The sequence below is a fragment of the Melampsora larici-populina genome (genome assembly GCF_000204055.1).
Source record: "Melampsora larici-populina 98AG31 unplaced genomic scaffold MELLAscaffold_16, whole genome shotgun sequence".
In the NCBI taxonomy this organism is placed as follows: Eukaryota; Fungi; Basidiomycota; class Pucciniomycetes; order Pucciniales; family Melampsoraceae; genus Melampsora; species Melampsora laricis-populina.
Window position 1 is genome coordinate 992,941 of NW_006768780.1, and position 26,381 is coordinate 1,019,321.

Genomic DNA, 26,381 nt, shown 5'->3' on the forward strand with positions numbered 1-26,381 from the left:
ATTAGCTAGTTCAAAGAAATCACATGTTATTTAAATTACAAGTTAAGTTAATATAAAGAGAGCTGAATGAATGAAAGTTGGATGGAAAAGTAATAAACTAGGAAACAAGAACCTCAGTACTAATAAGAGTTCAAATCAAGAGCGAGTGGGGAGAGTTTAGAAAGAAAAGGATGATGTGAGAAGGAGAAGAGAAGTTAAAAAAAGGGGATAGAAGTCAATATTGAGGCAGTCGAGAACAAGGAAGTGATAAGAATCAGTATCAGTACTACAGATCAGAAAACGAAATTAATAAAAAAGCACGTACCTCGAAATAAATTATAAGTGGACCGAGACAAACAAGATCAAAATTGAAATCGATAGCGTGATGGAGATCAATCGATATTCAAATTGAGATGAGGTTGAGTAGAGTCTATCAAGTTTAATAGAGTGTCTAGTGGTTTGATAAGTTGACTTGGTTTTGATGGAGAGGAAAAGATGATCATCGATTAATGATAAAGTAGATAAGAATTGAATGAGTGGACTGAATTTAGGACGAGATTGATGAGAAGAAGATTTAGAGATTGAATTGAGAATCAATAAAAAAGTCAAAGTTGATAGCTCAAATGTAGCTTTTAAATGAGGGTGGTAGGAGAAAGTTGAGGTGATCAGGGGATGAGATCGAAATATAGATCGATCGGACCGAGTGAAGATGGGTTGATTAGTTACCTAGGTGTGAGATGAGAAGGGAATCAACATCAAAACAAAGTTGATAAAGTCAGGAAACAAGGACAAACAAAATGATTTGAACTTACTTACTTAAAGACCCTAAAATCGAAAATGATAAGAGGTCATGATTGAAATTTAAAATGACAAAGGCCAAGTATGAGATAGTGTAGAAGAAGAGAAGAGAAATTGAACTTACCTTCAAATCGAGGAAGTGAAGATCGAGATGAAGATTGCATAGGGGAGGAAGGAATCGATCAATTGGTGAAGGACTTGTTGATTAAAACTAGGTAATAAGATTGGATCGAAGTAAAGAGGTGGGGAGGAAATTGAAGTGAGGTGATCAGGATGGAAGCAATACTCAGGTGTGGACAGGAAGGGATTAAGGCAAGTTAGTTAGTGATAAGGAAAAGGATGAGCAAGAAGAATGTGATACTCACTTGAATTAAATGGGAACTTAATTGAAAATCGGATGAGAAAGGCTTGACGAGATTTGAGCCGGGTTGAGCGTGATCGAAGTAAAGAGGTGGGATCAAGGAAATGAAGTAAAAGGGGGGGGTTTTTTTTTGTGTGTTTTTCTTTTTTTGTGATTCATCTAAAAAAAAAGAAAGAAAGGATTAGTCGTTTTAAGAAATATAAGAGTTTTTGAGTTATTCGTTTTAAAAGTGTGAAGCATATTATTGATAGGTTTTTTAAGATAGTTAAAATTAGTTAGAGTGATCTTTCTTGAAGCTTTGAAGTGTGATTTGTTGATCTTAGTTATCTTAAAGTTGTTTAAGTTGGTGTTCTTGACCTTCTTAGTACCTTGAAGCATTGGATTGGTGGTTGCTGAGTTGAGTAAAGAATTGAATAGTGCTTTATTATTTTATTTTATTTTTATTAGTTTTATTTTGCTACATTTCACAATACGTGAAAGGTTTTACTCAGGGCCAAATCTGATCCTGGGTTCAAACCCCTTATAGGCCTTAGGCAGTTTCTTTTTTGGAATTTTTTATTTTTTTAGTGTGGTTCCTCTAACACTCATACTTAGTGTTAGAAAATTTTATTGTCTCAAGTTTCTCTCTCTCTACCTCATAAGTTATCTAGGTGTTATTTTGTTCAAATATCAAAACTATTTTTTATTTTTTTCTATTACACGTAGTAAGAATTACAATAGAACTAGAATTCAACTTAGCTTTACATCACAACCTTGTGTAGGGTTGTGTGGAATATCATTGTACTCCGCCAGTTCTTGTGGATCTTTCAGAAATATTAGAATAGGGTTGCGGGTTATAATTGTGAAGATATAAAATTGTTAGAGAATTGCGTCTGTGTTATTTTTTTATTTTTGAACTTTTTATTCCAAGGTTGAGGGCAGTCTACGAAAATCATAGTTTCATCCGCGTGGTTATTCTTCTGCGCGGTGATTCTTCCCCTCTCCGGCTCAGCCTACGCCACACAGCGTAGGAGTTCTACAACGTAGGATTACCACGAATAATCATCAGTGACAGGGACCCAAAATTTACATCTGAATTTTGGAAAAGCCTCCATACGCTCATTGGAACAACACTAGCCCTTTCCACAGCATACCACCCACAGACTGATGGCCTAAGTGAAAGAAACATCAGTACCTTGACAGAAATCATTAGAAGGTATTGCACTGAAGGACTTTCTTACACAGATAATAATGGACACACACATGACTGGCATACCCTATTACCAGCTCTAGAATTAGCATATAATAATAGCACAACAGGAAAGAAACCTTTTGAAGTAGAAAGAGGTTGTTGTCCAAGATTGCCAAAGGACCAAATCAAAAACAAGAATGTTGAATTTCATCCAACTTCTATGAGTTTCTTTGACATGCTAGGTAAAGCACGGGCCAGAGCAGCCCAATGTATTGAAGATGCTGTGACTTATAATCAAGAAAGATGGAATAAAACTCACAAAGAACCTAAGTTTGTAGTAGGAGAACAAGTACTACTCTCCACTACAAATTTTACTAATCTGCAAGGTCCAAAGAAACTTCAAGACCAGTTTGTAGGACCTTTTATAATATTGAAATTTCATGGTAGCAATGCAGTGGAAGTAGCATTAACTGAGGAGTTTGGGAGAAAACACCCAGTTTTCCCAATTTCATTAATCAAGAAATTTCACGCTTCAGATAAAAGCAAATTCCCTGACAGGGAAATACCCAAGAAAACTCCAATCAGGTTTGAAACTAATGGAGAAAAAGTTTTCTCACATATAATAAAACAAAGAGAAACACAAGTTAATGGTAAATCTACAACTCTCTATCTTGTAAGGTACAAAAATAGGAGTGCAGATGAAGATGAATGGCTGCCAGCAGATAAAGTACCCAACGGCAAGACAAACTTGCGAGACTTCAGAGCACAAAAAAGAGCTCATAAACCTTCTGAAAAGAAGTAATGACCTCCTTTGAGGGTGGGGAATGTCAGCCCTGAGTACATATACATGTACCCAAAACTAACCTGTAACAGTAAAAAACATATGTATAAGATTAACTACATGTTACATACTGAGCATAGACTGTATGTAACATGTAATACAATGTATCAAAACCTTTATTACATATACATGAACCTGTAAAACAACATGTAATATGTAACAAAACACCATTTACACCTCATAACTCAGTGTCAAGAGTTAAATGCTTATATTACATACCACACACAAGAAGTATATGTAATTAAGCATTACTAGTAACAATCATGACTACATGTTAATAACTAACCCTGAACCAATGTAGTGATAATAACAAATGTCACTACAGTTAGGTTTGGAGAGGAGAGTATATAAACCCCTCCTCTCTCAGCCTTCAGAGAATCCCCCAAGCAATTATTACCCACTACTTTTAAAGAACAATTAAAGTTCACTGAAGTAAAATATCAAGAGTCTTATACAAATAAGACTAGTGATAAGCTTCATCAACTTTAATCAGATCCCTGATTAAAAGTAGGTAATACAATTCTTCATTTCCCTCTGGATCCTCTACTTCCCCTAAGTAGAAACCCAATCAAGGCTAGTGACCTCCAACAACTCCAGGCTAGTGACCTTAAGAAGAACTTCAGGCTGGTGACCTTAAGAATAACCCCAAGTTGGTGACTTTAAGGACAACCAGATTGGTGAACTAACTCACTCTTTGATCTGTTACTATAAAAGATTAAAGGAAGGTCCAGGATCCAACCTTCATATATTATAATAAACAACATATTATAGTTACTGAATCTCCTTCTTAGGAGTCAATTAACTGAAGTCTGTCTGGATTTGTCCAAACAGACAGTCAGTTCCTTTCTTCTCTTTAATTTTCCTTCTTTACTTCAATTTGTAACTACTACATAGTTGAAATAAAGAAGGTAAATTTAATAAACCTACCATTCTACCCTTCAGTGAGCACTGAGTACTCCTACAAAGAGCACCCAGCCCTCACACCAAGCTTGCCTCAAGCTTCATGGCTCCGGAATGAAGCCTGAGGCCCGTCTGCTTGCTCAACTGAGCTTCTCAGCTATTCCTCAGGGGCATTCCTGAGATCAGAAGGCCCCGGGGGAACTCACTGCTCATTGGCTGAGGGGCTGCTCAGTTCTGCTCAGCTGCTCAGCTAGTCCTCAGGGGCATTCCTAACCGGATCAGAAGGATCCAAAGGATGTCACTGAGTATTGGCTGAGGGGCTGCTCAGTTGATCTCAGCCCCTCAGTGTGAAAAACTTTATCCGGGGATATCACTGAGGATTAGCTGAGCAACTGAGATAAACTGAGCAGATGGGATGGCACTTTTATCAGGATTCATTCCTTAGCAAGGAAGTCTGAGGGAAGTCTGGCCCATCAGTGATCCAGTCAGGGGATGCTACTCAGTATTTGCTGAGCAGCTCAAATGGGACGCCCCTGTGCAGGCTTCTTCACTGAAAAATGAAGCCTCAGGAAGGTATAGTTCATGTGCTCATCTTCATTTTGAACAAATTGCTGAGTATTCAGTGACCCATGAGCTGATCCTGAGTACTCATCGGAAATCAGATATTGCTCATCCAAGATGGAAATGAGCCGTCTCAACAAATGTCAAGTAAAATATGACCACCACAGGCTGATCACCGGAACACAACCAAGATTTTGAATTGAATCAATCTGAAAGAAAACAAATCTTTTTTGGAGAATTCCAAAAAGTCTACAACGCTCACATGTATGTGAGTATCTATTTTGGCCCCTGTGTATCTCTACCAGGTTATTGCTGAACTGAGTCATCCGAGCTCTGCCACGTGTGGATCAGACTGCATCTTTGGACATGTTCTCTTCTGAGATTAGCAAATTCTTATCTCTAGGAAAGTATTCTAGGTTTGTCCAAGATGTTTCTCGTGCGCTTCTAGCTGCAACAACATTGCTGACCCTGGGGCACTTTTCTCCCAGTCTTCATCAGGCGATTTGCTGCCCTCGACCATGGGAACTCAGTCATGTCTTACGGCGCTACAGCAGCCAGCATTCCCAGCTATGTCTTACGGCGCTACAGCAGCCTGCATCTAGTCACCGGCCTACATTCCAATCAGGCGCTTAACAGCAGCCCAGAACAATCTCGCCGTTGACAAACTCTTCAGAGAGTTCCTCAGAGATAAAAAGGTAGGGAAAGATAGGGAAGGGAAAAGGGAACTTTATCGGACACTGTAACACACCATCTAGAGGTACGCCATCCATCTCACAAGTTACCTCCTTCCCTTTCCTCATTTCTTCCTGCTGACGTTTTCTTCCTCCTTCCTTCTCTCCATCTCCTCCAATTCTTTCAACTTAACTTCGAGAGGCTTCACATCTTCCGTGTCGGATTCTTCACCATCACTGTCTTCGTCTCGCTCACTACGATGCTCTTGAGAGCCTTGGTCACCTTCTTGAGCTTCTTGTTGCCCCTGTTCTTCTCCTGACTTCGGTAAGCGTGATTGTGCTCTCTGTTGCCTCTCTTCTGCTTGCTCCTGTTCTTTTGTTAACTTCACTGCTTTCTTCTCTTCTTGTTGTTTCGACGTAGACACCATCTCGTTTCTTTGAATCTTCTTGGTTAAAAGTTTTTCTTTTTGAGTTTTATTCATTCGATTAAGATATCTCTCTTTTTTTTTTGGAGTTTATATGATTGTCTAAATAATTTTCTAAATGCTTTTAAAGAAAAGAAATCTCGTAATACTATAGTGAGCTATTGTATTACTAATGAAATGTGAGCAGCGACAAGTAGAGAGCAACTATGAAGAGGAGTGCGGGAGGTGAAAAACTTTTTCTCCTTCCAAATTCTTCTTTGAGGCACCACCACTTCTGTGGTTGCGAGACCCGAGATTACCCCGGGTCTCATCTCTACCCGTCCCTGGTCATACCCGTCGCATTGGACTATATTTTACCGTCGCAAGCTTGGGGTAAACTACCATTTATCCTTGTTTTTTTTGTTGCACAAGCCTCCAAGCTTGAAACACAAATGCAATTTGCATTCCACCTCAACTCATTATGTTAAAAACAATGTTAATTACTAAATGAAATAGTATATGAGGGCGTTTTTATGAAAAAAAAGAATCATTGTTTTTCTTTAATGGAGATCTGCATGGAATGCTTTCAAAGAGTTTTTATGAAAAAAGATGCCATCTTGATATGTATTTATCGTTTTTTAAAAAACAAGATATGCATGTAATGCTCTGAATGAGAGCATTCCAGAACTGCAATCGGCCGGTTGAGACGTGAAGTTTTGTGGTCTAGCGATCTTTTCGGGCCCAAATTTCAAATTGCCAAAGAATTGTCTCATGAAAGTTCATCTTTGAACAGTCTTGCTGAGTTTGCCTCCTTGGCCTCTCTTTTACGACGTATATCAGCGTATATCACCGAAATTCAGAACACCAACCCTGAGTCCACATCATAGTCTAAAACCTTGAATGTAGCAGTGCTATGACGTCACTCTTTACCTTTCCAATTCTATATAAACTCTAGATTCTGCCTCTCGAATGGTCAGGATCATTCGCCAACCTTCAACATCTTATTATCATAGTAAAACAAAACAAAACAAAACTCTCATCATGACTCTCTCTGGACATTGTTAGTTGTTTTGTTTACAAACCCTTTATTTAACAGTCACTAACCTCTGTTCTCTTTCTCCTTTTCAATTGAAAATGGGCTCAATCTGTAGGTCTATGTGGTAAAACCACGTAAGTATCATAAAAATCACGCGAAGTTGACCATTCATGTCGTCATTCAAAGTTCGTTCATGAATCCTTTTCCAATGAATCTAGCTTTGAAATCGCTGTTGAGAAACCCGACGCGGTAGGATGTTAGTCTTCCTCCATCTGTTATCCTTTTCTATACATCTTTATCTATCAGATTATCTCATATCTGACTTTTGATTCTTATGTTTTCTTGATGGTTAATGATTCCACAATGAATTTGTTCAATTCATAGACGATCATTGCGATGCTTGTCAACGACAAACCGGTAGTGGTAAAGCTTATTTTTCCTTCACCATGTCTTATCATCATGATCGAGACAACTGACGGCAATAAAATCTTCAAAATAGCTTTCTCCTTAGTAGCTATCGTTCCTACTGATAAACTCACTATCAAAGGACCAGTCAAAACTTACAAGAAGAAAGGAGACAGTGGAAAGGATGTAGCTCGTCTCTTTTGCGTAAGTTCACCTATCAAATCTTGTATCGCTTCTCGAATTGAAATATTATCCCACTAATTCGAAGTTCTCGTCGACTTTCGTGTCATAGTCAGACTGCGGTTCTCCTATTGCCCATCAACCAGATGCGGCTCCTGGTAAGCTGTTTTGAATCTTTCCATACAAATTGGATCTTATCAGGACTAACGGTTTAATATGTTTCATTAAAATTAGAAATCACTGCTGTTAAAGCTGGTTGTTTGACCAAGGAGATCAAACAAGGATTAAAACCAACTGTTGAGTCTCCTATAAAGACCTCATTTTTTACTTTACGTTACTAAATCCATCTTTGAATTTGATTTGTCTCATTCGATTATCAGTTGGAAATTTACTGCCAAGATAAATTACCTTTCCTTACCCAAAAATTGGAGAAGGTAAGCTTTCCTCTATTGAATAAGATTGTTCATATTGATTCACGATCTAATCTATCAAATTGTTGTTTATCTAAAGCCTTTTGATGGCATGCCACAATAGATGCTCAGGTGTTGGAAATCATCACAGATCTCAGTTTTCTTGATGTCACCATGATCTTTGTTCAAATTGAATAATGACTGCTTTGATCCGAGTGTCTTATCGCTTCCTGAATTCCAAATTGTCCAGATTGAAAATGTCTATCAAGGATGATTTCATTCTGTGATACTGATCGTACATGAATAGTTAATGAAACCTTGTTATCTAGAAATTGTGCGAATTGATGCAATCTTGCGTTTAGATAATGATCTTATGCCGATACACTTTCATCACAAATCCAATTGATATGCTATGTAAAAACTGAGCAAGATGATAAAGAAAACCCTAGAGAGTTGAATGGTCAAGTTGGTCTTCATGATCCTTATCTTATACTTACCAACACTTGCTCATCTGAAAACAATCGAAGCATGGTCGTTCTTTCTAATTGATTTCTTTCATCTCTTAATTTCAGAACTTGCTATTTTTAATTCAAAGAAAAAGATAAAAAATGTATAAAAACAAATCTTTGAATGAGAAAAAGAAAAGGGTTTGCATAAATTCAATAAATAACAACAAAACAATAATTAAATTTGTTATCACATCAAAAAAAAACGGAAAAGGAAGAGAAAATAATCAAACAAGCTCAAGAGAAAATTAGGTAAAAGAAATTGTTCTATTTGAAATTCATCACTTTCTTATCTGTACTTTTTTCCTCAAAGAATCTTTACAAAATTATCACATCATCGAATTTTGCCTTCATGATCAATCGTATCATAATAATCACCACCATTCTTTTTCGACTTCCTATCCACCACAAGTTCATCAAGTTCGTGTTCATCATCATCCTCGTGTTTAACATTCCTTTCATTTCCTTCATTCAAATTATCATGTGAAGGAACTCTCATAAACTTGACTCCATTTCCTCCTCCTTCATTCTCTTGAAGATGATGAGAAGAATAATCATCATGAATTGTAATTTCAGGTCCAGATCTTTGAGCAAAATCTCCTGTACCAGATCTTCTTAACTTCCTTCTCCACAAAAATAACAATCCTAATGCACCTCCTAACATCACTATTATAATCCCTGCAGATGAAGCATTATAATAATTCGAATCGGTTGTTGTACTTCCAAGTGTATTGGGTATAGATGGCGGTAATGAAGCAGAAGATGGAGTGGTTTCTAATAATGTATTGTTTAAATGTACTCGATGTAGCACTGTTTCGGGTTCTTTTCCTATTCCACTTGAAACGTCGGCGGCTGGACCAGCTGCATCTAAAACATCTAGATGGAGAAACCTTAAACTATGATTTACAAATGTTCCAAATAACAGAGTCAGCGGACAGATCACACGTGGACTTTGGATCAACGCGTCAAATTCGTTCAAAATCTCATCTTACATCATATCTTGGGCTACGAACGGAACATCATACGGGGCCATATGAGACTATAAGATCAACAAAAGGTCTTCGTAAGTACCATATTTTTCAAAGTGATGATCGGAACATGAGGACTAACGCCATTAGCTATAAGAGCATAAGTCAAATTACGATCCTGACGCCATTGACCTGCATGTGTACCATTAACTTTCCATTCTTGTAACTCAGAATTTGACTGAAAACAAAAAAAAGTCAATATTTGAAAGATATGATATAAATGGAAAGAATAAGAGAGCAACTCAAACTGTCCATCCTTTATGACCATTCCAAGTTAAACTATCAATCATCTTTTCAGTACCTGTATGACAACAAATTCTTTAAATTCGAATTACAAAAAGAAATGATTTTAAGATAGCATAAATGATGATGAAACATATAATTAAAGGAATCAACTCACAAATCTTGATCACCTGAAAATAACAAAACTTCCAAACGTTCAAGTAAACCAGGAAGTAAAGTAACTGAAGGACGAGAAGATCTAGTCCAAAAACTAGATCCTACTCTACCATTACATTCAACCCAATCATCTATTTTCCGATCTGCATGAAAAGCTTTTTTAACATCCTTTCTAGATAAATATGGTTTCATATCGGCTAAATCTGGTGGCCATGTCATTCCACATGCTGGATATGTGTCTACTAATCGGATATCGTACATGTTTAAACACATTTTCTGTGAATTTACTCTATGATTCATAAACAGAGGAAGATGTGATCAGTTTGGATGATTCCTTTGTCTGTACTCAGATCATATTTGGAACAAACGTAGTAGAGAAGGCTTACGTTTGGACTGTTGAATCGGTGATCGCGCTCAGAATGCCCTCACAAGCTTGAATGTGGATTGGTACCTTGTCTATACCCATCTCGTTGATGGTCCGATTACATTGTTCAACGGCGGTCATCACAGTCTTAGCGGCGGGTGAAGACTGGGCAATTAGACCTGCTTGAAAGGCAAATTCGTGATAACCAAGATACTGTGCAACCGGATCCACCCAACCATTACCAATGAGGATACCCTTAAGAGGGGCTTGAAATGACGACTTTTTTAGAATTGCATCAGCTGTAGAAAATGCAATTATCAGTATGAGATGAGACAAGTATCATGAGAATGAATGAGAATGAATGAATAGCCACACACTCACCGAGATAAGGTATGTATTGACCTGCAAAACTTTCTCCTCCAAGGTAAAGGTCCATTTTTTGAAACTCAGGAAAGATAGCAAAAAATCTCAAAAGTAAATTAATTAAATGATCAGAAGAAACATCTAATTCATGTGGCCAAGTTGATTCATTTCCGACACTATAACCCGTACCAGTAGGTTGATCGATGAATAACATATTAACATATTCATTCCAAGCACCATCTACTTCTTTTAATTGACCATCACCTTTCAATACCATTCTTAAAGGACCTAATTCCATAATCGCACCATCAAATGAAGAACAACCCGGACCACCATTCAACCAGACCATCAAAATAGGTTTATTGGCAATATGTCTTGCTCTATTTAAGAAAAAAAATCCATATGATTCATCTTTAGATTCGGGTGATATATCTGATCCTAATGGAGAAAATGATAAATGACCTCCGTATAAAACTAATGATGAAGATGATGGTTGACCAGGTAAAGAAGGAATATAAAAGTCTGATGCACTTGGGGTTGAGTTGGTTGAAGTACTTTGACGTTTCAATTGGTTTGGTGGTGTATTTCTTCTTTGATTGATTTCTGATTCTAATGATAATTGTCTACGAGATCCAGTGACAGTTGAAGGACCAGAGACAGGATGGCTTGACATGGTTTTTGAAATTGGATAGATTATTTGGTTTGACTTTGAGGTGGAAGGTTGAGGTCGAAGGTGAAATGAGATGAGGATGACTTGGTGTGATGGTGGTTGATGATTCAATCGATCTGAATCTGTCACATCCCATGTCACATCTCATTCCCACTGATCGACTCACTGGAATCGGGACAAACAGTCACGAGTACAGTCAACTCCCTCCAAACCCATACCATTCTATGGAAGCCTAAAACTATGGGTTTTATGGGTGTATGGTTTTGGAGGATCTCCCTCATAGCCCATAGATGAAGGTTTGGCAGGCAAAGTATGGGTGAAGAGGGAGATAAAAAAATTAACAGGCCAATCAAAAAAATCATTTCTTCATATTCAACTTGGAATAGATTGCAGCAAAGTGGCACACAGTCTTAGATGATTGCAACCATTCCGTTTGTACTTGAATTTCCCAACCAAAAGTTCAAGTCTCTTCAGCTCATCATTGTTGAGTTGACTGGCAGCCTTAGCCGCATTTTATTATGCTATGATCTTCCCCAAAACAACTCTTTACCTTTCCAGCACAGTCTATGAGCCTTGTATCTGTCTACAACAATTTCTTCCCTCCACTGATAGGTTGCTTGAGAGGCTTGAATCTTTTGTTATTCTCTGTTTGTAGGGCATTGAAACCTGTTTTGATATCTGACATGCTGAATTGCAAAAGGTCTTTTGGAAGCATTTTGAGACTGGCTATGCTGAAAAATACACAAGGATGCAGGTTTTTTTCAAGCTGTGGCAAATTTTGGTTATGGCTTTTGACCTAGGTTTACTGCAAAAAACCTATGGGTCATGGGAATAGTGCGAGGTATGGGTTTTGGGCCACTTTTCCCTGCCCATAAATTTTATGGACCCAAATTTCTATGGGTTAGCTGGAAGTATGGGATTAGAGGGATATGGATTTCAAGGGAGTCGACTGTATTTCACTCCTTGACAGCATGGGGGTGTTGAACATCTTTTTTTAAAGCAACGGGGCGCAAAATTCCCGGCTTTCTCATTGCTAAAATGACCCTGTTTTCACGTTCAATCATAATTGCGTCTCAAAACTGGGTTATAGAGCATCCACAGCCAATGCCCTAAATGTTCATATAGCTAAGGGATTCCCCTCTGTGCAAGCAAAAATAAAAAATATTTGTTATATTTTGTCTTGCTCCATATATTGATCTGTATCTTGCTTCCCCATGTTATTGATTGATACAATCAACCCTGGCACCAAACAAATACTTTGATGATCAACAAAGCCATGGAATTGATGTCAGATTATGCTTACTAATACAAGCCATATTGTAGCAAAGTACTGAAAAGCAATGAATTCCTCTAGTTGTGATACACCTAAGTTTTCTCATGACAAAACCTGGAAGTGAGCATCAAGCACTTCCGTCACAACACCTGATGACTAACCTTTGAGGTTAAATCAGTTCACAAGATACATTGGAGAAACATGTGGTTTTAGCAAAGGTTCTATTCTTTGCGTAGAATAACAGATGGAATCTACTGTATTATAAATGATAATCTGATTCTACATAGTTGTCATCTACCTATTGTGAGTAAAACACAAAACAAAACACATAAGTATGAAAAATGATAATCTGATTACACAAAGTTGTGGAGTCTTGAACCGGAGATAAGATCTTACTCAAATAAGTCCCTCTTGGACAAACAAGTAATCAAGAGAGGGACTTATACCTTATATCAAAACTTTGGTGTATGAGCTGGAAAAGTTTGGCTGGGCACTTTTTCAATCCTCCATATTTCCATAGCCTGTATACAAATATTCTCTGGAGCAAAGAAAAGTCCTCTGCGCCTGATCATCCTACACACACATGTTTTTTCAAATCCCTCCCTTGTCTCCAGGGTCCCTTGCCTCCAGGAAAGCCCTCAAAAACAGACTTGAAGAATTGGTTTTTGTGTAACATTTCACCATGTTTGGTGTGAGCTTTTGACAGGTTTTGTGAGGGTAGGGTATTCAAAAGAGTACTCTATGCTCACTAAATTTGGAAAATGTTTATTGTAATGAGGAAATTCTATTCTTTATTTCAAATAAGTAGTACAGCTATTTCCTTATATGTTGGACCTCAAGAAAAAATGGAAAAAGTTACAGCTCGTGTTTTTGACCGGATTTAACACAGAAAACACTGTATCTTTCAGTGGTGAATTTTGAGGTTTAATCTTTTCTAGGGTAGCAAAAAACTTTCTTTTTTCTTGATGTCCAACGTATAACAAAATAGCTGTATTTACAAATTGAAATAAAGAAGAAAAAGTGAAAGACTAATAGTCTGTTTGAATAAATCCAGACAGACTACAGTTCGATGACTCCTTAAAAGGAGGTTTGTAATATAATTGACAATTATTATCAAGTAAGAAGGCTGGATCCAAGGCCCTCCTTCAATCTTTATGGTAACAGATTAAAGAGTGAGGTATAGGTCACCAGTCTAGTTGTTCTAAAGTCACCAACTTGCAGTTGTTCAATTGTACACTAACCTGTGAGTTGATATAGGTCACACCATGGGAATCATTGAGTTCAAACCCCGATTGAGCAGAATTGTGGTGTCCAAGTCCGCAACTTGTCTCAATTGCGGATCTAGTTCACATTATGTTGACAATACGTTCACAAGTTTCCCTTGGGTTTCTCTGATAACCCTTTGTCATGAGACATACAAAGGCCCCTTCCAGACTGACAAGTGTCTTTCATAGTACATTCCCTGTCCTCTCTATTTACGCTTGCCATAGACATGCCTTCAAGAATGTTTGGCAAATCCAGATTTGATGACTGTGGCATCCTTAAATCCAATGGAGTCAGGATGATGGCAAAGGCTGAAGCCTGACCGGTCCCACGTGATTACAGCTCAAGGGCAACTTGTGAACGTATTGTGAACGTAATGTGAACTAGATCCTTGATTGAGACAAGTTGCGGACTCGGACACTGCAATTCTGCTCAATCGGGTTTTTAACTCAATGATTCCCGCGGTGTCACTAACCTCTAAAGAGTCTACTTAGGGAAAGTAGGGGACCCAAGGAATGAAGAATGAAACTACTTTATCTTTTAGTCAGGAAACTACTTTAAAGATATGAAGTGAATCACTAGTCTTATAATTATAAGACTTTTGATTATGTACTTCAAATGAACTTTAAAGGGTTCTTGAAAAGAGGTGTTTAATAAAATGCTTGGGGGATCCTGCTTGAAGGCTGAGAGAGGGGAGGTTTATATACTCTCCTCTCTAAACTGTTATGGACAGACTTGGGGGTTTTCGGCGACGAGGGTCAAGGGAGTTCTGGTGAGGATTTGTATCTATTACCAGTCTTCCTATGTGGATTGTCGGATGAGGGAAAATCTGTACAGGCAATGTATCTACAACTATAAGATGGTTCTCGAGCTTGTGACATGTAATGTGAATATGTCACTCAAGTGAAATAGAACCAGTTCATAACATTATCCCCCCTTTAATGCCCAAGCTTCCTCTTGCAAGCTCTGCATTCTTTCCACGGGCTGCGTTAAAAAACCCAGTGGGAAAAAGCATAGCCCTCTCACTTCTTCAGCCTTCTCCTTTTGTACTTATTTGTTGCGTCGGGATATTTTAAATTAAACTCATTAACTAAATCTTGACTATTCTTGAGGTTGATTTCGGGTTCCCATGAATTGTTTTCCTTGCCAAATCCTTTCCAACTCACAAAGTATTCCTTCTTGTTGTACCTTCTTCTACAATCTAGTATCTCGTTGACTTCCCATTCTTCTTCATCCTGTATTATGATTGGTTCGACTGGGGGTTGTTTTCGTTGATGTATTGTATCCGGGTTATGTTTCCTGAGTACAGAGACATGAAATACAGGATGGACGCTTTTCATGGAAAGAGGGAGATTCAATTTATAAGTAGAATTTGATATCTTTTGGATAATGAAGAAAGGACCTAGCCATCTATTTTCTAATTTTGGGCTTGGCCTAGTTGTCGAAATGTTTCGTCCGTTCAACCAGACTTGGTCTCCTACTTCCCATCTTGGTGTTTGTTGTACTCTTTTGTCAAATTGTTCTTTCATCTTCTCTTGAGTTAATTCTAAACATTGATTTAATTCAGATTGCACTTCGGCGAGTGTTTGCATCCTCTTCTCTACTGCTGGCACACACTGTTCAGCTGATGGTACTTTGTTGAATGATGGGTTAAATCCATAGTTAGCTTTAAACGGTGAAATGCCCGTGGATTCATGGTCTTTGTTGTTATACGAGAACTCAGCTGTGGGCAGTAGACTTTCCCAATCGTCTTGTCGATATTTAACGAAATGTCGTAAATATTGTTCGATTACTTTATTGACGATCTCGCTTTGACCGTCTGTACGTGGGTGGAAAGCGGTTGACGGGTGAAGGCGTATACCTAGGCGTTTGTCAATTTCTTCCGTGATCTGTGAAATGAAAATACTACCCCTATCTGAGATTATTGTCTTGGGAGTTCCATGAAGCTTCCATACGTTCTTCATCATGAGATCTGCTAGGTCTTCAGCCGACATTGATTCAGTACAAGCAATGAAATGACTCATTTTCGTTAATCTATCCACCACGGTTAATATGCTGTCGTAGCCGTTTGATGCAGGGAGGCCGGTGATAAGGTCATATGAGATATCCGTCCACGGGCCAGCCGGTATCGGTAATGGCTCCAGAGTCCCAAAGGGTTTCTGTGTGGTTGATTTAACCCTTAGACAAGAGTCACAACCGTCCACGTACCTGTTGACGTACGCTTTCTGAGATGGCCAGATGAAGCTTCTCCTGACCAATCCGAGAGTCTTTGCTCGACCTGGGTGGCCCGCAAGCAATGAGTCGTGTCTGCTTCTTAGTATTGAGTATTTGATGTCGTCGACGTCAGGTACCTCTATTCTACCTTGGTTGTAGAGGATACCATCTTGTACTTTGTAATGCTTCAAAGCTGCTTTCGTCTTGGCTGATATCGGGTTCAAGGTTGCGTTCATCAGTTCCCCTATCCTGTCACACTCTTTGCTTGCGTCTCTGATTCGTTGTATAATTTGATCATCCGTAGGAATGTCCGGTGCCTTAGTGTCAGTTTCAGCAATGCCCAATACATCCACCTCAAACCAGTGCTCAGAATTGTCGAGTGCAACCACTTCATCTTCGAAGAACCCCTCTACGCTAGCAAGCTCGACCGGGAACGTGTCTGGGCCGATGTTTTCGGGTCTTAACAACTGGCCAAAGGTCAATTTTTCCTCGTTAGTAGGCGCCAGGTCCGGTCTTCTAGATAAGGCATCTGGTTTGGTAGCTTTACTGCCGGGTCGGAATTTAATCACGAAATCGAAACAGCCCAGTGTCTCCGCCCATCGAGCCTGTCTGCGGGTAAGCTGCTTGGTTGTCATGAAAGACTCCAGGTTACGATGGTCCGTGTAGACTATCACATCTAGGCGGTTGGGGTTTCCCTCCAGGTAGTGGCGCCACTCTTTGAAAGACGCGACAATCGCCAGTAGTTCCTTATCAAAGATCTCGTAGTTCCTTTCAGCTTGGACTAGTGATCTGGACAGGTAAGCTACTGGGTGGAGTTCTCCATCGTCCTCGCTGCGTTGTGATAGCACTGCTCCTAATGCAAAATCGGAGCAGTCACATTCCAGAGTAAACGGCTTGTATGGATCGGCTATCTTCAGTACGGGTGCGGTGGTGAAGGAGGTCTTCAGGCTCTCAAAGGCTTTTTCGCATTTTTCATCCCAGACATAGTGCGCGTTGAGCTTGGTCAGATTATGAAGTGGTCTTGTGGTTCTTGAAAATTGGTCAATGAAACGTCGGTAAAAATTGGCGAATCCAATGAAGCGTTGGAGTTCAGATACTGATTGGGGTGCTGGCCATTCTTTGACGGCTTTCACTTTCGTCGGGTCCATTCTGATTTTATTCTTAGAGATAATAAGGCCAAGGTATTCAATTTCCTTCTTCGAGAACTCGCATTTTTCGGGTTTCAGCCAGAGTGTATGCTTGGATAGGACGTCAAGTACGCCATCAACAGCGCCTTCGTGATCTACTTTAGGCTTTGTATAAATCATAATGTCATCCAAGAAGGCCGCGGTGTCTTTACCTATACGTCCCAATAAGATATCTTGAATAAAGTATTGGAAATAACCAGGGGCGCCTGTTGGCCCAAAAGGCATAGTCAGAGGTGCAAACTGGCCTTGTTTGCATATAAAGGCCAGTTTATCCTCATCACCCTCTGCTACTCGAAGATTACCGTACGCATTGCGCATATCAAGCTTGGTAAAGTCTTCGGCATCCAGCAAACTGTCGACTAAGTCCATAGTCAACGGTAGTGGGTATTTGTTCTTGACGGTTAGGGCGTTGAGCTTACGGTAATCAAAACAAGGGCGCAGATTGCCGTCCTTCTTCCCTGTGAATAACACAGGGGCAGCCCATGGCGAAGTGGTTCGACGGATAGTCCCGTTGGCTAAGCCTGAATTCACCAATTCCTCCAAAGCAGCGTCCTCGGCTGGTGATAATGGAATTATCCTGCTAGCCTGCGGTTGAGCTCCTGGTATCAGTTCGACACGAAAGTCGTAGCGGCGTCTCGGGGGTAGGCGTTGGGCATTGGACTTCCTAAACATGTGTAAGTGCCTATGATACCTAGACGGGACAATTTCCTCTAGAGCTTTGACGGGTTCGAGTTTCGTTTTGTCGGCGGCGAGTCGTGCTGAGGTTGACCAGGACGTCTTGGCTGCTGTGACCTGGATTGATGTGTTATTCAAGGGAGAAACAGGCTTGCCAGCTGTTCGGGTTGAACATGGGTTGGAATCAGTAATAAACTCACATTGCGGGGGCGTTGATATATCTAAAAAGACATTAGCCCCCTCGTCACTGTTCCTTGCGTGCCCCTGAGGCTCCTCCTTGGGATCGTCGGGGTTCTGTGGCGGGACGGACGAGGCCGTATTCACTACGGCCGCAATGCTCGTATCCGGGTCTTGTGTCGTGATGTGTTCGTGGTTTTCGTTGTTCGTGGTGGGTGTAATCGTGATAAGGGGGGAACTATCGGGAGATAGAGGGTTGTCATCTGTTTCAAGGTGATTAGGATTAACTGGACTCTCGAACTCACATTGCGGGGATGCTAACGTGTCAGAATTGACACACATCCCCTCGTAATTGTGCCTAGCGTCCCTCATGGGGTCCAACGAGTGGCCAGATAAGGGTGTTTTCGGCCAATACGAAACCAATGAAGTGGTTGCAACGTGAGTCTCGGCTGGGTGTACCATACTTTTACTCCAGTCAATCAGGTGAAAGTTTTTCTTGATCCATGGCATGCCAAGTATGCCGTCGTACGAGTCTTTGAGTCTTGTAATGATGAATGGGGTCGGTAATGGGTCGGATTTGATAAAAAGGTGGGTCTTGAAGGAAGATTGGCTCTCAGAGCCGTCGAATCCAGTGATCAATTGGTCATGTCGATCAGCACCGGCTATCAAGCCAGCGTGGTAGGCAAATGATTCACTGAGCACATCGTGCGTAGCACCTGAATCAATGAGGAACGTAGCGGGAAATGTTTGGGACGGTGTGGCTCGGGGAATTTGGGACATGGATAATGTGGTGTGTAAAAAAATGCGCGGGTCGTTTGTATTGCACAAGTTCATTCTACTAGATCCCACATTAATTGATGACAAATTCTCCAGGTGGCTCAGGATGGGCACAACCTTCAATCCTGAGCTTCTCCATTTTTTGAAGTTTCAGCTCGTCCTACTCCTTCTAAACTACTGGTATGATTCACCCTCTGATTACTCAACTCTGCGACTTTAATTTCCAATCCAGCTATTTTTGATTGATAACCACCTCGACCCTTCCCTTTCCTACTAGCTCTACGATCGGGACATGCGCTGGAGATGTGACCCTGGCCATTGCAGCGGAAGCATAAACCCGCTCGCATACGTCGTGCTCGTTCCTCTTCGGACAATCTAACGTAGGCGGCTGATAAATCCATGGCATTGGGGTCTGAGATTCCTGCACTCGTGCTTGGCGTATGGAAGGTTGGGTTGGTCGCGCCGTGTAATTTACTGTCTATCTTGATAGCTAAATTAGTGATTTGTTCAATTGACGTGAAATCCTCTTGCGTCATAACCATTGCCACTCTAATCTCCTTTTTCAAACCTTGCTCGTATTGACTAATGAGCGTCGGAGTTTCCCAGCCAGTAGAAGTTGCGTGAATGTTAAATTCATGGGTATACGCGGCCACGGTGGTCTTCTGCGATAAGTTTCGCAGCGCGCGTTCCGCCTTCGATTTCTTCTCAGTATCGAAATACATAGCTTTAAAATTTGTAACGAAGCGTTCAAAGGTTACGAGGTGGGCGGTAGCGGGGTCGAATAACTCCTTTGTCAAGGGTTGCGCCCAACTGCTGGCTGCTCCCGTGAGGTAAGACAGCGAGAAAACCACCTTACTTCGGTCGTCGGGGAAGAGGTAGGGGTGTGCCAGCATATAGAGCTGGACTTGACTCGCAAAGATCTCTGCGGGTTCGCCTCGAGTGCCGTTGAATTTATCGGGCGTCGAGACTTTGGGGCCCTTCAGGACCGGTTCAGCTGGTGGTGGCTGTGGCGCAGTGGGTGGTTGAGTGGCTGCAGCAGGTGCAGATGGGCCTCGGGATTCCAACGCCGCTAAACGAGCTTCGGACTGCTGGTATCTGGCTTCAGCTTGTCCTCGCATCAGGCGTTCTTCAGCCAATGAGGTGGAAAGCTCCGCAAGCTTGCGTTGTATGTCTTCGAGAGAGGTCATGTTGGTGTCAGACATATCGATCTCGCTACCGGTAAGGCTAGAATCGGCGTCGAGAAAAGGGATCGGAGTTTCACTATCAGAGTCCTCCTCCTCTAAAGGAGCACGGTAAGATGGAGACGTGGTTGCGTTTGCTAGTCCAGGGATCACAGTCGGGATCGACAGAGTTTTTAGTAAGTAAGATAAGGTTCTGGTGGATTCGGTTTCAGCGTATGCAGATTAGTTAATAAGGTTTTCGATTTCGAATAGTTTCTTGGGTCTTTTCAACTTTGAATTTCTGAGATCTAGATAAGGTTTTCTAATGAGGTCGAGATTCGCTAGTATTCTGAATCTTGAGGTTCGGTTTTCTTTCGATTTAAGTCAATTCTACTTGTTTCTTCTTGGTGATCTATCTATAGTCCTTGAGTCTCGTCTATAGATCCGACAATATGTTATGGACAGACTTGGGGGTTTTCGGCGACGAGGGTCAAGGGAGTTCTGGTGAGGATTTGTATCTATTACCAGTCTTCCTATGTGGATTGTCGGATGAGGGAAAATCTGTACAGGCAATGTATCTACAACTATAAGATGGTTCTCGAGCTTGTGACATGTAATGTGAATATGTCACTCAAGTGAAATAGAACCAGTTCATAACATAAACCTAAACGTAGTGTAATTTGTTCATATCACTACAAATTCAATGGTTCAGGAGTTTAGTATTAACCGTTAATATTGTTATTATTACTTATACTTAATTACATATACGTGTCAAATATATTATGTAGTATAAGCATTTCAACTCTTGACACTGAGTTACTACTATTTTGTTATATGTTTGAGCTTGAGAAAAAATGGAAAAAGTTACAGCTTGTGTTTTTAACTGGATTTAACACAGCAAACACTGTATTGTTTTGTTTTCAGTGGTGAATTTTGAGGTTTAACCTTCTTTAGGGTAATAAAAAACTTTCTTTTCTTTTCAATGTCCAACATCACTGCCAGCATAGATGCCTCGGGTTGAGAAATCCGAGGCATCATCGGAGGCAAATCCTCGGACAGACCTTGTCCGAGGTTTTTGCCCGAGGTATTTTTTTGCCCTGAGAATTACGTCGGATCAAAACCTCGGGAAGCTTCTGTCCGAGGTTTTGCATCCGAGGATACCTCAGATTTTGTAATCCGAGGATAGCTATGTTGGCGGTGCATATAATGGAATAGCTGTATGAGGTGAAATTGATATTTTATTACATATTACATGTGGTTCTGAGTGCACATGTATATGTAATTAGTGTGTGTACATGTCTTATTACATGTTACATATATTCTTTAAGCTTTATTTGAATGTAATTAGGTTTCTTAAGGGTTGGTTATATGTTACAAGTTAGTCTTTGGGTACATGCATATGTACTCAGGGCTGACAAGTTTGTCAGCTTTCCGCCTGATTTTGGTGTTTTTTGCAAACTTCACAATTGCAGTGCTCTGTGAGTTTTGAATCAAGTTAGAAGCAGGCTACACACATGTGTGTACATTAAGCGGGCACACAGCTTTTTTCTTTGGTCACAAGGATATCTGTTTGCAGAACACACAGATATGGAGCGTTGAAAAAGTCCCCAGCCAAACTTCTGTGACTCATTCTGTGACTCATACGCCAAAGTCATGGTATAAGGTCCAGGCACAAATTTCCCACTTTCTTACCTGAAATTCTACTTCGGGTGGATTTAGCATTTGGGATCACTGCACAAGTTTCATTTAAGCTCAAGTATGTTCCTTTAAGTTTGAGTAAACAGGGTGTCATAAGCTGACCTATCTAAACCCATGTCATCTTTGGAATGTTCCACCCAATGTGACCTTTGTCCTGATGTAGTTGTTGCAACCAATGGCATCTTGGATTTGTCATAGCAATAACAGTTCATCTCCCCAGCGTAGAAAAAACACACCAATCAGGATGGATATCAATTTTTATGACTTGCGAGGAAAGATAACACCAGAGCACTATATGCATAGCACATATATACCCAATCATACATTCCTTGACCTTTCACAGAAAACCAGGTACAACCAGTTCTCCAAGGATTCCTCCAAATCCATAACTTTGAGGCGTCATTTCACGTCAAAAATCAGGCACCAAGAAACCCAAATGAAGAGACATGCAACATAAAGCACTCTTTGATTGGTAACAGCTTGAAAATCCGTATGAGACCTGCTTGCATAGTAAGAAAAATTCAAGTTTAGACATACGAGTTTCTATTTTTTTGAAAATCTTCCAGTTTTGGTTCAAGCATGCAAGATCAAGTAGAGATGTGCAACAACGTTGGTTTTCAGAGGTGTGGGTCCTGGTGGTTCTCACTCAAACCTTATGAGGCTTGACAAGAAGAATAGTCGATTATGTAGACTGCACAACACGTTTCGAAGTCCAAATTAACTACCATATGAGACGTAAAACATAAACAAAGTGGAAAACAAGCCACATATCGTATTTTCGTGATAACAAAAAGAACACGAAATTGCGCCTGGTCTCTATCAAGGTATAAGTCCCCCTCCCTCGATAGCTACACGTTTGTCCGAGAGGGACTGTTAAGTTAGAGATGAGACAGAGTTTTGTTATGTAGCAACAGCGTGAGAGCTGCTGTGCCGCAGTCGTGTACAACTCATGTGACACAACACTGCGTACAAGCGGCTACAAATTGCGATCTGCTAGAAAACTTGGCAACCCTTCAAATGCTCTCGCGTTAAATTCCTTCCACAGTCAGATAATCACTTCGCGCAGCCAGAGCAAGTCCGGTCACGAATCCACGATGAATGAAGATTCACAAGAGGGTTGATGAAGGTTGATGCGTTTACTTCATGTACACTAGTACATAGGTAACTGCGCCTGTTCTCACTCATCATCTATTGATCCTCCCACTGATCCGCGTGCCCATGGGGCCATAAGCCACACCAATCACTATAGGCCTGCGTGTCCCCACCGTTGCGCGCCTAGGATATCTCAATGGCAATCATGTCGGCTGAATCGCGTGCGTGATGATATGTCAAGAGATCCTTTCGACATGCGTAATGAAGCTCGCACGACTTAACTGCGGTTTGGGCACTGAGTGCGAATTCAATCCTTATGCGACGTATATTATAAACTCTTTCAGCATGGACTTCCACCCCATCTATTCTGGACCCAGCGTTCAAACTTCAGCCCAACTTCTCATCAAAATATGTTTTTCTATCGAATCTTCCTTTTGATCCTTGACTTGAAGCTCCTTACGGCTTCTCATGATAACACGCTCGCGAACCGACAACAGGAGAACAAATATCCCGACGTAGTATCATGCCTGAAGGCAATCGAAGACCCGCTTTTAACGCCAGAATCTCCAGAGTGGACGGAGGCGATAAAGCCTTATAATTTAAGAATTGCACCTATTCCCGCAGCCGTCATAACGCCCAAGGATGTCAAAAGTGCTCAGGATGTAATGGCTTGTGCAAGGCTTTTTCCTGGGACTCGACTTTCACCTCTCTGCGGCGGTCACTCTTTCGTGTCTTATGGTCTAGGCGGCACCGACGGTGCAGTAGTCGTAAGCATGAAGAGCTTCAAGAAAATTCAGATGGTGACACCTCGCGTTGTGCGAGTCGGTGGTGGAGTCCTAGTGCGAGAGTTGACCGTCTTTCTACTCAACAATGGTGGCCTTCAGTGGGCTCACGCAAGAGGCTCGGAAGTTAGTTCCGATTCTCGCACCATTGTATTTTTGTCTTTGTACCTTGAGTTCTTGTCATCAAAATGACCTTTGCTTATTGAACACACATTTTATTATCTATAGGTCGGGATCGTTGGTTCTGCCATAGGCGGAGCTGTGGGTACCGCCTCCAGGCTCATAGGAAGCACCCTAGACACTGTTGTGGTTAGTTGCTGTGTGGGCCTCTAGGAGCGACTGTGCTATCTATTGATGATACATCACTTGCACAGGCGCTCGATATAATCTTGCCAGACGGCAACCTTACCCATGCAACAGCTGAAGAGAATGCAGATATTTTCTTTGTAAGCTTCCACTTGATATCGCGAGATTCACTCAGCTACCTTAATGTGCTGAGTATTGTCACGACAGGCCGTGTTGGGTGCCGGTTCAAGTTTTGGTATTATCACCTCACTTGATATCAAAGTCTTTGAAGCGTACCCGAATCCAGTGACATACAAGTATCAATGGGACAAACCTACACTCAATCAATCAGTAATGACTTTCAAAGCTTTCCAAGACTACGGTATAAATCAGGCGCCACCTGAGTTGTACATACGACTGGGAACGGCCCTTCCAAGTAACGTGAGATATGAAGGTTTGTAGTCACAGCTTTTTGTTCGTGACGTCCTGCCATTCAGTCTATGACATTACCAACTTTTGCGCATGTCTTACCTTGATGTTTCCAGGGGTATACTACGGTGATATCAAACAATTCGAAGACATCATGAAACCCCTACTCAGCCAACTCTCGCCACCTGATGTTGCAAATGCTACGTACGTGTACCAGCCACGTGTTATGTCTTACAGCTTATGCTCAGTTTTGAAGGCTGATAATAATCACCTCTTGTTTCTCCCACGCAGAGCAGTGACGTATGCCGAGTCTGAGGTAAGTGACACGACGTTTTTTGGTCTCTCTTGTCTGCAAGAGCTCACCCAATGCGGGGGTTCTCCTTTGAACCCACAGGTGACGCTTTCAGGGTCTCTTGACGGCCCACCAGCAACTCGACCTAGTGCTGCGACGTATACCAACTCTCTGTTGACGTTCGAGCCCATACCAGATAACACGATCCAAGAGTTCATGTCAAACCTGATGGCAAGGAGCGAAGAAAAGAAATCTATAGATTTTGTGGGTACTACTACTGGCATCTGGTCAACAATCCTTCGCTGATAGCTGATTCGTGTTTTTCTCTATGGCAATCAGAGGATGCAGCAGTTTTTTGATTTATGGTAAGCGCAGAATCATTGAATCCAGGTGTTGAAACATTTGAGGGAAGATGTTGTCATGAACCACTAGCTGATTGTCGATTATGAATCTACGTTTCTATATGCCAGGGGTGGATATGAATCCTACAACAGTAAGATGACAGCGAAAGATGAAGGGACATACGCATTCCCACACACCAAGGCTCTTTTGGTGTTCAGAGCTGATGGAGTGCTAAAAAATGCAACCAATATTGGGGCTTGGCCGAGCGATGGAATCAGCTTTGTACAATCTTTTACCAAACCTTTGTTCGATAGTCAAAAATCTCCTAGAAGTTATATAAACTATAGGGATAGTGCTTATACTGAAGAACAGTGGTCTAGCAGAGTAAGCATGAAATCCCCAAAGAGCCCGATGAAGATCTGTACTCTGGAGGCTTCAATACTTTTGCTAAAGAATTCTGTCTTACAAACCTTCACTTTCAGTATTATTCCGATCAATACCCAAAACTTCAACAAATCAAAGCTCATTTGGACCCAGCAGGTATCATGTCAGCTAATCCTCAGAGTATTCAACCAAGCCCTGGTGGTGTTTAAGATGGACACCATTAGCTTATACTTCTCACTGATGAAGAAGAATTAAAAGCTATTCGAACTACTTTTTTGTTGCAATGTCTTTCTCATGTTTTCATCTACCATCTTTATTTGATTGGTAGTTTATCTGATTATGAAAATCATAAAATGTTCCAAAGTTCTGACAAGACATTTTATCTGTGTGCTATATGCGCTCAAGAGTGTTGATGTGTGATTTATTGGGATGCTGTGTTACGCGCGTTATCTTCTTAGAAATTGTGGGTGCACGCCATGCTTGTCATGGGAGAATGGCACACTACAATCAAATATCTTACTCGCATCTCTTTCTCATTGAAGTCAGCAATTCCAACTGAGCCTGTCACCTATTTGCTTTGATGAATGTGGGAAGCTCCTCTAAAACCTATATAACTGTGACAAGCTCTGCTCTGTGGGGAGAGCAACTTGAATTCCTATAAACTTTGGTATATACTTCTTAGCTGGATGTTCAACATGAGTGACCTATAAAAGGGAAAGAGGGAAAACCTGATGACCGCTGACCACTCTGCCAAGATCTGCAAGGTCAGACGTCAATAACCGGAACTGCGTTGGTAAAGGCCATATCGTGATGTGTCGTGTTATATCCATCAAGCTACTCACATCACTTCAAGGTTTTCTTAAGGTCCGCCCTTTGGTTGGATGCTGACAGATGCTGGCCTGCGGAAAGGTGTCTAGCTCACATCCATCTGCGCAATGTTACGCAGCACGCGTTGATTACAAACACAAAAACTGATTTGAAAAAGTTCATGATTTCAAGAAGATCAAAGGTCTTACAGTGTGGTGGCAGAATTCACACAGTTGCGGTTTGGGCGCCTGAATGATTAACTTGCATAAAAAAGCTATCAGGGTGGCAGTCAGTGGTTAGGTCCAGCTGGGACTTGTTTGAGTTTGGGCTTCACCGCGCTTTTGACTTCTCTTCAGTCCAATCTTAGCCCACGTTTTTCATTGAAATATGTTTTTCCATCTAGTTTTTCTTTTGCTCCTTGGATTGGAGCTTCCTGCATACACCATGGACACTTGGATGTCCGACAGATGTCTGATTTTTTTGGTGGGGGACAAATG

At 41.0% G+C, this 26,381-nt stretch overlaps 4 protein-coding genes across 4 annotated transcripts; 2 read left to right on the forward strand and 2 right to left on the reverse strand.

The window, feature by feature from the left end:
* MELLADRAFT_55975 (uncharacterized protein) lies at nt 1-1,540 on the reverse strand (the record flags this gene model as incomplete). The annotated part of the gene is made up of 5 exons (XM_007409568.1): nt 1-119; nt 305-705; nt 792-804; nt 902-1,062; nt 1,143-1,540. One exon carries the CDS (start codon nt 1,514-1,516, stop codon nt 1,298-1,300), a length of 219 nt encoding a protein of 72 aa, XP_007409630.1.
* A 5,134-nt stretch (nt 1,541-6,674) lies between these two features.
* On the forward strand, nt 6,675-8,101 carry MELLADRAFT_48189 (uncharacterized protein; the record flags this gene model as incomplete). Its single annotated transcript, XM_007409469.1, has 9 exons — nt 6,675-6,746; nt 6,838-6,856; nt 6,941-6,978; nt 7,107-7,145; nt 7,222-7,331; nt 7,420-7,465; nt 7,542-7,603; nt 7,688-7,741; nt 7,818-8,101. 9 exons carry the CDS (start codon nt 6,728-6,730, stop codon nt 7,839-7,841), a joined length of 411 nt encoding a protein of 136 aa, XP_007409531.1.
* Nucleotides 8,102-8,258: 157 nt separating this feature from the next.
* MELLADRAFT_116360 (putative carboxypeptidase KEX1 precursor) lies at nt 8,259-11,096 on the reverse strand (the record flags this gene model as incomplete). The annotated part of the gene is made up of 7 exons (XM_007409567.1): nt 8,259-9,119; nt 9,216-9,262; nt 9,334-9,429; nt 9,500-9,569; nt 9,652-9,939; nt 10,037-10,313; nt 10,396-11,096. 7 exons carry the CDS (start codon nt 11,048-11,050, stop codon nt 8,558-8,560), a joined length of 1,995 nt encoding a protein of 664 aa, XP_007409629.1.
* Nucleotides 11,097-22,965: 11,869 nt separating this feature from the next.
* Nucleotides 22,966-25,448, forward strand: MELLADRAFT_77672 (uncharacterized protein; the record flags this gene model as incomplete). Its single annotated transcript, XM_007409470.1, has 10 exons — nt 22,966-23,471; nt 23,574-23,654; nt 23,720-23,791; nt 23,859-24,084; nt 24,176-24,263; nt 24,297-24,375; nt 24,454-24,615; nt 24,691-24,716; nt 24,822-25,077; nt 25,176-25,448. The coding sequence occupies 10 exons, from the start codon at nt 22,974-22,976 to the stop codon at nt 25,284-25,286; spliced, it is 1,599 nt and encodes a 532-aa protein (XP_007409532.1).
* Nucleotides 25,449-26,381: the final 933 nt, after the last annotated feature.